At 40.5% G+C, this 14,049-nt stretch overlaps 2 protein-coding genes across 27 annotated transcripts in view; one reads left to right on the top strand and one right to left on the bottom strand.

The window, feature by feature from the left end:
* KIAA1217 (KIAA1217 ortholog) overlaps positions 1-10,315 on the top strand; it is a 354,008-nt gene extending 343,693 nt beyond the window's left edge. For 18 of the 22 annotated variants that reach the window (XM_085227253.1, XM_085227252.1, XM_085227249.1 and 15 more), the window contains 2 exons: positions 21-143; positions 806-2,412. In XM_085227253.1, the coding sequence (XP_085083379.1) occupies positions 21-143; positions 806-1,300 (618 nt within the window). In that variant the 3' untranslated portion in view covers positions 1,301-2,412. Of the gene's footprint in view, positions 1-20; positions 362-805; positions 2,413-8,318 lie in introns of those variants that run through there. The other 4 variants (XR_014884212.1, XM_031553863.2, XR_793853.4 and 1 more) reach the window with 3 other exon arrangements.
* The window catches only part of ARHGAP21 (Rho GTPase activating protein 21), a 107,817-nt gene continuing 98,105 nt past the window's right edge, over positions 4,338-14,049 (bottom strand). For all 5 annotated transcript variants that reach the window (XM_085227264.1, XM_085227265.1, XM_031553860.2 and 2 more), the window contains 7 exons: positions 13,116-13,189; positions 12,923-13,012; positions 10,699-10,824; positions 10,476-10,517; positions 10,020-10,125; positions 8,221-8,252; positions 4,338-6,939 (listed from right to left, as the gene is read on the bottom strand). In XM_085227264.1, coding sequence (XP_085083390.1) covers positions 5,206-6,939; positions 8,221-8,252; positions 10,020-10,125; positions 10,476-10,517; positions 10,699-10,824; positions 12,923-13,012; positions 13,116-13,189 — 2,204 coding nt within the window. In that variant the 3' untranslated portion in view covers positions 4,338-5,205. The remainder of the gene's footprint in view (positions 6,940-8,220; positions 8,253-10,019; positions 10,126-10,475; positions 10,518-10,698; positions 10,825-12,922; positions 13,013-13,115; positions 13,190-14,049) is intronic.

Genomic DNA, 14,049 nt, shown 5'->3' with positions numbered 1-14,049 from the left:
GTTCCCCACCATGTCCGCAGGGCCCCAGTGCTGCCTCGCAGACGAGTCGGATGCCGGTGCCCATGGCTGCGAAAAGTAGACAAGGAAGCACGGAGAAAGCAGGCAAACAACACAAGCTGCAGGACCCGCGCCAGTACAGACAGGTAGTTTTACCCTAACCCAGTGTTTGGACGGACATTTAATGTTGTCTGTTAACTTAAAAACTGCAGTGACTGACTGACTATGCCAAATAACGGATGCCTGTCTGTCGAGTGAGGCCTAACTGGACGTCCCGGAGCCTGGGGGCATGCCCGTACCTACTGATCTCTCACATGCCTGTGCATGCCTGTCTGCAATAAAACACCTGCTGCTTTTTGTTGGGTTTTGTTTCGTTCCGTTTTGTTTGTTAACCCGTGGTACTCAGCTGTAACGTCAAGATGTCAACTACCTGTTTACTTTCCCTTCGGTCAATGTGGGTTCCTTGAGCTGGCCAGGAGCCCCAGGCACTAACCTGGGGTGCTCTGGGGTGCACATTAACCCTCTCATCAGATGTGTCTGCTCACCCTAAATAACCTCGGAGCATGGCCGTGTAGTGAATGGTCTGTAATAAACCATCGGTCGCGCCTTCTCCTGTCCGCTCTCTCTCTATGCATTCTTCGTTGTGTACTTTGGGTTTTCTACCAGGTCCAGTCCATGGCTGCCAAGGCTTAGCTCAGGCCTCGAACTGTAGCTCTTGCTCTGTGTAGAGGGCCGTTTTCCCAGGTCCTGTTGATTTGTCGTGTTACTGGCTTTCTGACAAACTGTCTCCTGCCATCTTTATTTGCAGGCTAATGGAAGTGCTAAGAAAGCTGGTGGGGACTATAAGGCTACTTCCCCCACTCTCCCCGCTTCTAAGATCCCTGCCTTTTCTCCCACTTCTGGGAAAAGCAGCTCTGCCCCCGCTCCCAGCGGTGACGGCCCTAACCCCCTTAGCCCACCCGCGAAGCCCTCTGTGCCCCCCTCCGGCCTTCTCGGGCCCCAGGCAGGCCGCATGGCGTACTCAGCCTCCCTGATCCCCTCTGTCGCTAATGGCTCCTCCAAGTTCCAGAGCCCACCCTACGCCGTGAAGGGCCACCAGCTCTCCTTCTCGCTGCAGACTCAGAACGGCCGCCCGCCCCCTCCTTCCTCCTCCACCTCTCCCCCGTCCTCCACCTCTCCCACCTCACACAACCAAGGTGTGAAGAGCATCAGGACCATCCACACTCCTAGCTTCACCAGCTACAAGGCGCAGAATGGAAATGCCGGCAAGTCCGCCTCCCCCGCGGCCAAGGAGCCGGCCTAGAGGCTGAGCGCCGGATTGCTGCTCCTTCCCTGCAGCCGCTGCTTTAACCAGGGAGCGTAACTGTTTTGCTGTATTGCTGGAGGCTTAATACTAACCATGTGCTAAATACTGAGTTACTACACTAGAGTAGAGTGAAGCTTTTTTGTAATCCTTCTGTTGCTGTTGTAATGATAGAAGAGCGTTTTCCCTCCGTAGGCAGCACCTCTTGCAAAAAAGCGTGGCGGTGTGTGTGTGTGTGTGTGTGTGAGCCTGAGTGCACACAGCAGTGCGCTGAGCATGGCTACACGTGTGGCTGACGTTTAGTAAGCGGTTTTGTATGAAGCTATTTTTCATTATGGGGACTAGACGTGAACAGAGATATACTAAAGTGTGATTATACACAACTGTAAAAGTGAAACTGAAATATTTTTTCTTTTATTTTGGTGTTATTTAGCTTTGTTACAGATTTCTATTTTTGTCAACCAATGTCACGGTTCCTTTCAAGATCTTTTTGCCAAAACATTTTGATACTATTGTAATGTACATTTGAAAGTAGTATGCTGGACAGTAAACCTCTGCACCAGAGACAGAACAAGGCTGGTCTTAGTGCACAGGAGGCAACTCAACCTATTGCACTGCCATTCAGAATATATTTGAGAATTTGCCAAGCCGAGAAAAAAAAAATAGTTTAACACGTAGGGAGTTGCCGATTATTATTTTCTTTCTTAGCTAAATTCACCCTTTTCCTTCAGCTTTCTTTTACTGAGACCTGGTAACCCATTCATGTATTGCATTGTGGATTTTAAAATGTACACTTCTGTACTGTTCTGTATACTGGCAAACTTTTGTACATACCTATAAATAGATATAAATAAATAAATACTGTATGTGGCTGGGCACATAGAGTAGTTTTACCACACCAAAGTTAATTTTTATGCATGCTTTCAAAATATATATGGGACAGGGCTGAAACAGATTGGGTAATGGTCACAGCATAGGAGAAAAAGCAACAAGCTTACAGAGCTCATGGTTTTGTAAATAAATTTATTTGTATAACACCCTGATGTAATATACAGAACTATGATAAGCAAAGATCTTTACAGAAATAAAGGGCTGCATGCTTATGTTTTCTACTTTGTCACTAATAATTTTTTTAGTGGTCACAAGTGGGGTTGTTTGCCTTAAAGAGAGGAACTGCTAGGAAGAAACCCCCCATTTTCTCCAGATTAAAGCCATATGTCAGCAGTAATTTCAAAATGAAGTCTTTTAAATTAACCCGGACAAGAGCTAATTGCTGGGCTGCTGGGTTGGAAAAGCAGCAAGAAAAAAAGGGAGCACCTGAGCCTTGGAAAAGATGTAGTGAGGGATTGTCTGCCTTCCCTGTTCTGCTTTGTTCCTCACAGGGGGCAGGAGTTTTCTTGAAACTCATTTCAAGGCTAAGCCCTCAGAGGGTGCATCCCTTGTGGTGGGAACAATTAAGTATGCAAACATCAACTTGTACCTCATGGACAGGAACAGACTCGTGTTCTGGCAATGCTTGTACTGGTCCCCTGTGAAGGGGACATGCCTGCAGGCTGACAGCCCAGCACAGTCCAGGACCTGCAAAGCCAAATCGAAGCGCAGCACAACGCACAGGACTCTGAGAGGGGTGCTGGGCTCCAGCCATCTCCCAGCCTTTGCAGGACAGCTGTGGGCTGATGCCTCCCAAGGAGCCAATACTGAAAAACTTGACATGTTAATATCTGGTCCTTGGTGACGTGAGCAGTCCCTTGTGAGCCAGTCATGGCCAGCTGCTGTGTTACTTTCTTTGCTTGTCTCTGCTCTGCCCTGTGACACACACCTTGCCCAGCAGCTCTGTGTACCTTGCTGCTCAGCCCAGGTTAGTGACTATTAAGCCAGGCATCTCAGCTGTACACAAAGCACAGAGAGGCAGTTGTGGTGGAGAACCACCACAGCAGGAGGCTCAGTACTAAAACCCCCAGCTGCCTCGTGTCCAAAAAGAACTGCAAACATACTCAGCAGGGTACCATGCCTGCAGGGCACCAGCCATGAAGGATGTGTACAGCCTTTCTGCCTCCAGGTGCTCAGGGCCGAAATCCATCTGACTCCCTGCGGAGTGGCAGCTTTCCCTACCTGCTCCAAAACTCACCAGTAAGGTGACATGATTGAGGCAACAGCTTCTCCGTCTTAAGACTGCAAACTCTAGCTCCGGGCACCACTTGCACAATGCTCCATGCTAAAAGTCAGTCCCTTCCTCTCCCAGGTACGCGATTACGACTGTGCATTTCACAAAACATACCCACTTCAGCCTACATCTCATGCAAATGCTGCTATTGTACCATTCTCCTGCTTGTGCTAAAGGAACGGGCATTTTAAGTCTGTAAGAAAACCACAAGAACATGGTGCACTTTTAGGTGAATTGGTAATAGGTACAGAGACCCAACACAATCATATGGTGAGAACTTGCACAGATCTACCTTTGTATCTGACACTTTTTTTCACAGGTTTTGATAATGGCAACAATAACACAGTAGATGAAAACATGTTAGAGTCTTTCTAGAAAGGGAAGGAAGTCTGTGTGAAACCTCATCTACCCCTACATCCTGGCCGCTATCATTCCTTCTCACTGATGGGAGACATGTAGGAGCAAGTTTTTCTATGCTCATGATGTTTAACATCAATACAGGTATGATCCTCTGCCAAGTTGGTGACAACTGCTAAGCAAGAGAGGAGAACAGGCAAAGGAGTGAAGAACTGCTTTGTTTACAAGTAGTTGCACAAGGAAATAGAAGAAAAAAATGTAAATGGTGAAGAGGTGACACACAGGAGGGATTTTAGGATACAAACCCATCTTCATAGTTAAAACTACACAAGTCCCATACCCACAAGTATATGAACCATTTAGGCCAGCAGATAATAACATTTTCTGACTTGAGGAAGATTGGGAAGATTGTGGATGTGCTTCTTCAGTGTTCCAAAAACACTGGATTAAACACAAAGCAACTCGCTATGACATTTTAAAACCCATCATTAAAATGAATTCACATCATGCAAAGAATCACCAAAACAATTTTTATTTCCAGTGTTTAAGTGGGTATGCACACAGGCATGATACAGGTTTGGATTCATTAGGTCTTCATGCAGAATTATATTCTCAATAAAAGAAACCAGTTCCATCCAGTATCCACTATCTACACGCCTATGTTACAACATTTATATCAAATCTGGTATCTGAAGAAAAGATACACATGTAATATGTACATTTAAGTTACTTATTTTACAGAAAGATTAAAAATTCAAGTCACATAAAACTCAAAATCTGTATTAAAATTGGAAATATAAAACTCCAATATTTACTGGAATGCCTAAGGAATGGAAGCTCTGTAGCCACCTGTGTTAACATTTGTAAAATGTAATGAAACTCGTTAACAGTAAAATGCATTCATTTGTTTGTAGTAAGTTTATCTAATTTAACAATATGGCACCCTAACAAACCAAATGAATTTATGATGAGGCACTTGTTAGTGACTAAACCAAAAGAACAATTTTTCTGCATACTAATGCCAGGCCAACTCTCAGTCAGAAAACCATGTATACACTACACAGCTTGTTGCATCAGATGCTTTGTTCAACATTTGTATGCAGCCATCAAATATACTTTTTCTTAAAATATATATATATATATATATATATATATATGTATATATATACACACACACTTTACCTTTAGTGTTCTTCTGGCTGTGGTAATGCACTGTGAAGACGTTCCACAGAGCATATTGATGAAACCAGCCCAAATGAAGGCTGCATAACAACAACAGTACAGGAAAAAAAATATATATATATGTACACACACACATACACACAGTTACTGGGAAGCGTAACATTAAGTTAATGAATTGCTGTAGTGGACATATCTCCCCATTTCAAAGATACTGGTAGAATCGAGATCTAACCACTTGGGTCCCAGACAGTTTATGAGGATGGGCATCAACTGCTGGACTGAAGTTGTTTTTGTTCATATTCTGATAACTTTCACCATTTACCTGGTCTGGTGGCTGAAATGGTCCCGAAGGAGGTGTTCTACTGATTGAAGTCAAGCTGCTGGAGGAACTGCCTTCATCTGCTTGCATCTCAGCAGATAGAGGCAGATCTACTTTTGATGCATCTGCTAAGCTAGTGTTCTCAAGTCTGGGCTTTCCAGTTTCACCCGTATTAAGGTCAGTTGTGCTAGTGCGTAAACGTTCTCGTGCAAGCCAGTCTGAGATTGAGAGGTCCTGGGCTGGACATTTTGGCTTCAGACGATTAACAGCTGAAAGCTCAGATTCTCTCTCTCTACTTTGACTCGGCTCTTGAACTTTCCAAACATTCAGGACACTTATTTCATCAAAATCCCTCTGTCCTCCAAGCGTATGCCTTCGCCTGATATTTTTCCTCTTCACCGTCTCGGCAGAATTAGCCTTTTGATTCCCAACTCCAAACATGTCATCTGCAGACGATTTGAGCCGCAGCTTTAACCTATCTGTAATTTTTAGTCTCCAGGTAGGTTCTTGTTTATCAGTCTCACTTCTGGCTGACGTAGCTAAACTGCTAGTCGATCTTCCTTTTTTCATCATATCAAACATTTTGGTCACAGTAGGTAAGTCCTTCTCACTCTTCGCATCCCCAGAACCCTCACTGTCTGTTTTGTGCCGTGCAGACTTTCTCCTGGACAGCGTATCGCATTCAATAAGTTTGTGTGAGCTAAAAAGTCTGCGACTCTCTAACTTTGGTGTTGAACTTCCCTCAGTACAACTTACTTCGCTCTCCTCAGAGTTCCTCCGACTGCTCTTAAACACTTCAGAAACTTTCCCCTTGGACAGCCTTTCAGCAGCAGAGCTGGTGGCAAAGACAGGGAAGTCACTCTCGCTGTCTGTCTCCATAGGACGCCCTTCACTGATCAGCTCACTTCTTTCATCATCAGCATCTTCTCCCTTGCTCTCTGTTACTGACTGCACTTCAGGGCTCAGCATACTGGCGTCTAAGCCAGTTATATATATAGAGGATGAAGTCGTTGAATAATCTGAGGTGATGGAACTGACATCAGCCGCTAAAAACTCACTGTGTTTAATTTCAGGGCTGGTTATCTTTTTGCAAGAATATCTGTGCTGGGAAGCCTGAGAGGAAGTGCTAAGCATAGTGCCAGAGTCAGACACTGTCTCTTCAACCTGGGAAGAAGACTGGGAAATGGGCATTTTAGGGTTATGCTTCTGCAGAGTTTGCTGACAGCTGAGACTTTGTGATTTTGTACGTTTTTCATGGTAAGGCAGTGAAGGTTCCTCTGACAGGAGGCTCTCTTTCCTTAACGACTTCTTTTCATCCTTTACAACATTCACATCTTTTTTACTGCTGCTGTCTTTTTCCTTCAGGACAAACATCCTCTGTTTTCTCCCTGCATCTCTCTCTTTTTCGTATTCCCCTTTAGCTGTGTCCTCTTTTGCTGCATCACCCCGAGATTGTTCTGCAAGCTCCTTCTTGGCAAACACATTATCCAACTCATCTTCTGAGCTACTCGGTTGTGGTTTCTCTTTTGTTTTTTTCCGCTTGCGACTAGCTGCTGCAAAAATGGAGGACACAAGCAGTTCCTTGCTATACTGGTCTTTTCCAGAACCCCAAGAACCCTGTTTTAAAAAAAAAAAAAAACAAAAAAACAAGAAAAAAACATAAGGCATGATTAAAAATCACAAAGAAATACTCATTAGCACGAGACTTTTAAAAACATCTCCTAAGATTCAGAGCAGAAAGCCTGTCTCTGTTCAGGAAATATTCTTCATTCAGGAGATATTTCCTTGTCATTTAGTTGACATGATACTGCCCAAGTTGACAATTTTCATCCTGAAAATTCCACTTGTTGAGTCCCTTCAACTGAACAAACACTTGTTTTTATGCACAGCTATTTAGTTTTTGACTGACTAATAAAGCAGGCTCCATTAATCAAGACAGCTTTCTCAAGACTGTTCTGTAACAAAAAGTACTTCACAGATGAGGTCCCAACAGTATGGTTTCAGTCTCTACCTTCCTACCTATGTGAGAAGTTTAATTTCTCAAACTATTTTTCAGTTGATTTTTCACCTTTCAGTTTCTGAGTTTTAAAATTGTATCAATTCAATAGTACCAATACAACAAAAGCCATAGCCATATAAACCCCAAATTTGGGCGCAATTACAGAAAATTAACAGAAATAAATTTCTTCCTGCCCTTCAAGGCATCTGCCTTTAGAATCACAAAGAAGCAAAAAAGATGAGTCCGCTTATTCTGACTTGTAAAATTCATTAAAAACTATTTCAGCCACACTGACCACATTGCTGCCTGGCCACCTCAAATCCATACACCTTTCCTGCTCCATCCCACACTTGTCAGAAGTGACATGTTCGTCTCTGATTGCTGACCAGTGTGGCCTGTACACTGCAAACATTCAAGAACAGAAAAAGAGAGACAATATAGGACAATATTGCTTACATCAGGGGACCTTGAACATAGCTGGATTGAAACCTGACATCTGTGCCAAGGTCTCAACAAGAACAACTCAGATGTCTGTGTTCAGACAGACAGCCTCTCCCTCTGAGCTGAGGAAAGACTCAGACAGCAGTGAAGGATTTATGCTTAATAAAGTTCCTGAAATCATTTGTTACTGATGCAGCACTCCAGAGAGGGAGACGCGGGACAGTTATCGCGGAAATACTTTCAACAAAAAAAACTGGGACTTCATTGTGAAAGGGACCCTGTAAGTGATTCTAGGTACCTTTTATAAGCTGCTGCTAGGAAAACAGTATTATCACTTGTTTAAAAGAATAATCTACCTAGTTCTATAGTACACATTCGCAGAAGCCCTCTAATAAAGCAAGCAAATATCCATCACATCTCTGAAGGTTACAACTACATCACTTTAGAAAATACATTACCTTAGATTTTGTTGAGTCACTAGTAGCTGAATCTGTGGAAAAATTAAAAACAATTCTGCTCAGTTCCGTGCAATTTTCTTTTTTTGCTGTTGCTACAGACAATGCTGGACTTATGGAAAAAGACAAGCACAGAACAAAATGTGAAGCAAATAAAAACCAGAACAGAGTGAATAATCAGAGCTCACAAAGATGCAAGCTGCACCACAGAAAGCCACCGCCATGAAAAGATGCTGTGAATTGTAGGCAGAACCAGCTCAATGATAGGAATGGCAAAGGAGCCCTGTTCTTCTAAATTAAAAACAAAAAACAGAAATACTAATGTTTATTCAATGTTTTAGGTAGACAGCCCCTGCAAAACCGCAGCTGAGAGACCTTTTCAGGATTGTAGCGTGTACTCTCCTGAGATTCAGGATACGCAAAGCAAAATTGAATATCTTATCACTGTTGACTGCCCTATGTACAAATCGTGGTTCATGCAATCATATTCTTTTTGGGAGACTTGAGTTTTTAAATTAAGTTGCATTTTGTGTGTAAAACCCCAATTATGTATCTCTCTTCACCTGTGACTAGATAGAGGTGGAATTTTATTTGTAAATCAGCTAGATTTCAGCAGCTACCAGTTTTGTACATTTCTATAACAAGCGCTGTTATGAAATGAAAAATGGACACCATAGTTTCACTGTCTTGCAAAACCCAAGATTATACAATTATAAAGGGGGTAGGAAGGGGCTAGCACAGCAACTAAAAAATATGAACTTGGGTGCGTTCCACCTTTCGGAACTTGCTCCCTAGGAAGAAAGAGCTGAGCCCCCTGCCACACCCCTTTTTGACACATGGCTAATGCTTTATGACTAGAAAGACTGGTAGACCATACCATGCTATTTCTCCTCAGGGTCTGCTTCAGAGATAACAAGAAACAGCAGAAAAACTTTTAAAAAGTAGCATTGATCTGTTTAAAATACTCTTAAAAGAAAATTTACAGCACAGATCAACTTTTTGGTTTTCCATTTACAAGAAACGGGGGTTTCTGCAGACAAGGCAGCTACAGTGTGGGCAACAGTCCTCCTTCTTCCTACAGTTCCAGCTGTCCATCAGTGACATCACAGAATCCACTAATGACATCACCGTGTGATAGACTCCTCCCACTTCGCCTGTTACAACATCAGTATAAAGTGACTGCTTCAGTAAGTGCTGAGCAACCCTTGGAAAACTGAAACAAAAGCTAGAGACGAAGGGAGAGCATTTGTGGGATACAACATGCTGGGTTAGTGCAACAGTATAGTGAAGGGAAGGGGGAAAAAAGTCACCAAAAAAGAGCCTGCATTGCTTGTCCTTAGCCACATAAGAGGATGGCATTCATAAACAGAAGGAAATCAGCTTTAGTATAGACATACTGCAACATACGCAAAGGGTCCCCCACTTAACAAGAAAAACATAATTTTTTGCATTCCTAATGAGCAATATTAGAACCCCACTGGAGATCAATCTTTCTGCCATCACAACACACCCCTTTACAGCAGCGTATCTGCTTCACCTTACAAGGATGACTGCATGAGTTACTGTGAATAAATAAAATAGAACATGCAAACCTCATCTTTTAACGATTATACTCTTGTTAGACAAAGTTTTCTAACATATCATGCATGATTACCAACAATTCAAATCTCTAAGAAGTGTTAATGATCTTTAAGAAAAGAGAAAAACAATTTATTAGTAAAAGAAAATAGAGTGAAAGAGTTACAGTGAGTTAACAGAGTAGGTTATTCTAGACTACGGACTACCACTGTCCAGGCTGTTACCTGATACGTCTCCAGGAGACACTCCCGTTCTTCCAATGTTGGTGAGTAAATGATCTATGTTTGGCACTGGCTGAGATTCTACAGTGTTTTCCTCCTGCACTGCTGTCTATAGTTAACAAACAAAGATGTCTTCATCATCGTTTCACAAATAGGTCATAATGATTCAAAAGCATTTAAAAAATTGCATCATTCACCTGAGGACACGCTTTCCTCATATATTCTTATTTTCCCATTTGGCTCTATGCTTTTTAAAACAAATGCGTGGCTTTTTTTTTTTTTTTTAATTAATTAATTAATTATTGCAAGGACTAGAGAGCTAAAGAGGTACTTTTGAAGAGAAAACCATACGGTGATGCAATTAAAAAAAAAAAGTACGGACATTCTAGAGGAAGTAGCAGCAGTTTCTAAACTAAGGTAATCAGAATAGAATGCAAATATTTATGCCACAATACTTACAAGGGGTTCTTCAGCATCATCTTCTGTGAAAAACCAGTCATGCTACAATTTAAAATAAAAACGGTGAAAACTCCACAAGAAACACAAAAGCCAAAGGCGGAACAATCAAACATGGACTGAAAATGGAGTTCAAAGGATAAATACCAGACCCAAAGTGGCCCAATAAGAGAGAGCTGATCTGTGTATGAACTTACTCTTTAAGCAATGAAAATCACCCACTTACTTTTTGGATGAGTGTTTCTACAATTTTATATTGGTCTGGCATGTGGGTAACCATGTGTGTCATGTTATCATCAGATGTTCTCACAAGCGTTGGACCAAACACTATTGCCAGGTTTCTTGGTTCCATCTAAGAAATGAAGAATTTCCTTATATCATATGTGATGTAAATGAGAAAATACAATAATATAAACTCAGTATTTTAATACAACACAATTGATATTTGAGAATCATTTTTAAAAAGGACAAATAAAATCTATTAAAAAAACACACTACTGACTCAGGTAAGAATTTACAATAAAATCTTCCATACACAGATGTAATGAACGCGTCCAACACTTCTGAAATTCAAAATCCAACTTTCATTAACCCATGGCAAATGAATAGCTCCACAAGGACAGAAACTCAGGAAGAAATTGTTATGCTTCAAAAAAATCGGCTTTTTCTTTTTAAATAGAACAGAAGAAAAATTTTTCAAAGACATTGGTAATTCCCTGTAAACAAACAGGGTAAGACAGACAGTAAACAAATAGCATGTTATGCCTACTGACCAAGAACTCATTCAATTCACACTTACTATCAAGAGTGTGGCAGCATCCAACATGACCCAACACAACTATTCATAGACAGAGTTAAGTCCAGTAATGTCACAACATTAATCATCCACTTAATTCCCTTTTGAAGTTACACTTCAAAAGTGTGGCAAGAAAATAATGGCAAGAAAGCAGCAGCAAAAACACTGATCTTCTATTCGTGCTTTACTTTTCTGACTTACTGCTGTGACAGAATAGGCTGAAAATCTTCTTGCTCTTACAAGAAGGAAGTTTCAAAGAGAATGACCCAAGGCCCTGCTGCTCACTTTGATGTGAGCTGTGGCCTTCAACATGTCATACTACTACACAACCTTATTCCCCCAGCCTTATATATTCGATAGTATTTATATTATTTAAACCATATTTATGCAGTACAATGAAAACATAAAATGATAAATGTTTGCTTTGGGCTTAATGGCATTTACTATCACTTTCTTAAAATGTTAACTATAGTTACACTAAAGTTTCTATTTTTTCGTTTGTCTATATCAATACAGATGGGTCTACTCATGACATTGGTGCTGAGCGACATGGTTAGTTGGCGTGGTAGGGATGGACTGATGGTTGGACTAGATGATCTTAGGGGCCCTTTTCCAACCTTAATGATTCTGCAATTTTCTGTTCTGATTTAAAGTTGGCCATAGTTCATCTATTTCACATAAATAAGTGTTTTGCTTTTTTTTACTGTATCCCTGCAACAAGGCATCATGCCATCTGCCCTGATGTGAGCATCTATAAGCACACTCATACTGCACAGCTTTGCATTCATCTATGCTTCCCTGAAAAAAAAGGGATACTGTTATTTGCATTTACAGTAGGATTACAGTATATACAGAAGCACTTAACAAAAGTCAACGTCACCAACCAGTGGAAATGACGAAAGGTGTTAATTAAAAGATTGCTACCCTACATGCCATGCTTTTTTTTTCCCTCTTAAACCATTGAAAGCATGTAAAAGGTCAACCATTTGAGTTATTACAGCAAATCCTACTCTTCAGTTGATTTCAGTGTCCAGAAATGTAGGCTTCACACAAAGCTGATACAACCAAGCCTTTGTGAACCGGTTCATTCAGGTCATAGACATTCACTTAAGATTTGTTCCTAACTTTTTACTCTGAAAGATTCCAAAATCTAATAAAAGTTAGGACTGATCTTGTATTTTATGGGAGTTTGCACAGTTTAAAAAAAAAAAAAAAAAGTTCCTGTTTTACAAAAGAGTGCCACTAGAGACATACTTTCATGCTATCTTCAAAGTCAACTGTGCATTCTTGTAGGCTTTATACTGAGAATATGTGCCATATTAATTGTTAGTTTAAACTGGTTGAAATCTCTGACCAGACACACTCCTACTGGTGTCTAAGTGAATTACATGAAATTTACAGACTTGCAATAAATCTAGGATGCAATCAGTTATTCACACAACAACTAGCATCAGTTTGAATAAATAAACTTAATACACACTAAACTCGAATATTTTGATGGGATGTAATCCAAAAATCTTCCAACACCACAGAGGTTTTAATCTCATCTACACTAATAAGTCACAGTCTTAGTCAACAGAAAAAATCATGCACAAAAACTTGCTCTTAATGAAAGGGATCAAAACAAAATATATTATGCTTTTGTTTCTGCTACCTTGTTCTTTTCAGAGTTCTCTGCAACTGTCTTGAGATGCGCAGAAAGAAATTTGAGTGTCTCATAATGATGTTCAGGTAAATCATGAATCTGAAATAAACAATCACAGCTCAGAATATTAAATGTTTAATGCTTATTTTGTACACCTACAAAGGTATACCTACACTACACAAGACACCTGATTTCAGCTTACCAGTCTCTTCAGTGTTTTCAAACGTTCAACTGGATCTTCTTTTCTATTGGCATCTATAAAATCCGCATATTTGTCTGTTTAAAAAGCAGAAATCGATTACAAAGGTAAGACCTTTGGAAACTAAGTTAACCCATTATACTACATACAAACACAGCAAGGTAGGAGTGAGGAAAAAAAGCAGCCTTCACAGACCATTACAAGAGTGAAATTGTAAGCATTACATATTTTTGTTTCACATTAAAATCTAAGCTTTTCATGTTTTCATTTCTTAAATCTTATTGAGAAAAATATATTCCAACTCCAAAAACTGATTTAATCAACTCTTTACCGTGCAGGATAGTTTTAACAGAGTGATGCTCATCTGCTGCACTCTGTGCACTCACCCCTGCAATCTCCCCAAATCTGAGAAACATGACACTCTAATTTATGGTAGTAGAGGACAGAATCTCCCCTGAAAAGTTTATTTTGTTTGGTTTATTTAAAAACTTAAGACAAGTATGAAAAACAATAGTGCAGAGATAATGGCATAAAAAAATTTCCTGAAGTCAAATTCTGCTGTTGCTCCTTGTTCATTACTATTTCCAGGGGAATTTTAAAGATCTAAATTACAAGATCTGTCTATAACCACCAAATCAGAGTTCATACCAAAATCTTGCTGCCTTTCCACACTCCTCTCCCCCCCCTTCCGCCCACTACTACCAACAGAACAAAAGTAAAAAATAAGGTTTGGATGGGTTTGTTTTGGTTGTTTAGTGTGCCAAAGTAAACAGAATATTAAAACGAGTACACTGGAATATGTGGGCACAATATTTGAACACTAATTATTGTACAATTAGAGAAATTCTATTTACAGCTCTTGTTTTTAAGTTCTATCACTGTGACTCCCTGTTCTTTAAGGAAGTAAAAGCATTTATTGCAGAATTCATTCTACTGC

The sequence above is a fragment of the Meleagris gallopavo genome, chromosome 6, assembly GCF_905368555.1.
Source record: "Meleagris gallopavo chromosome 6, MGAL_WU_HG_1.1, whole genome shotgun sequence".
In the NCBI taxonomy this organism is placed as follows: Eukaryota; Metazoa; Chordata; class Aves; order Galliformes; family Phasianidae; genus Meleagris; species Meleagris gallopavo.
Note: the sequence above shows the minus strand (reverse complement) of the source record. Positions and strands in the feature narration are given on the sequence as shown.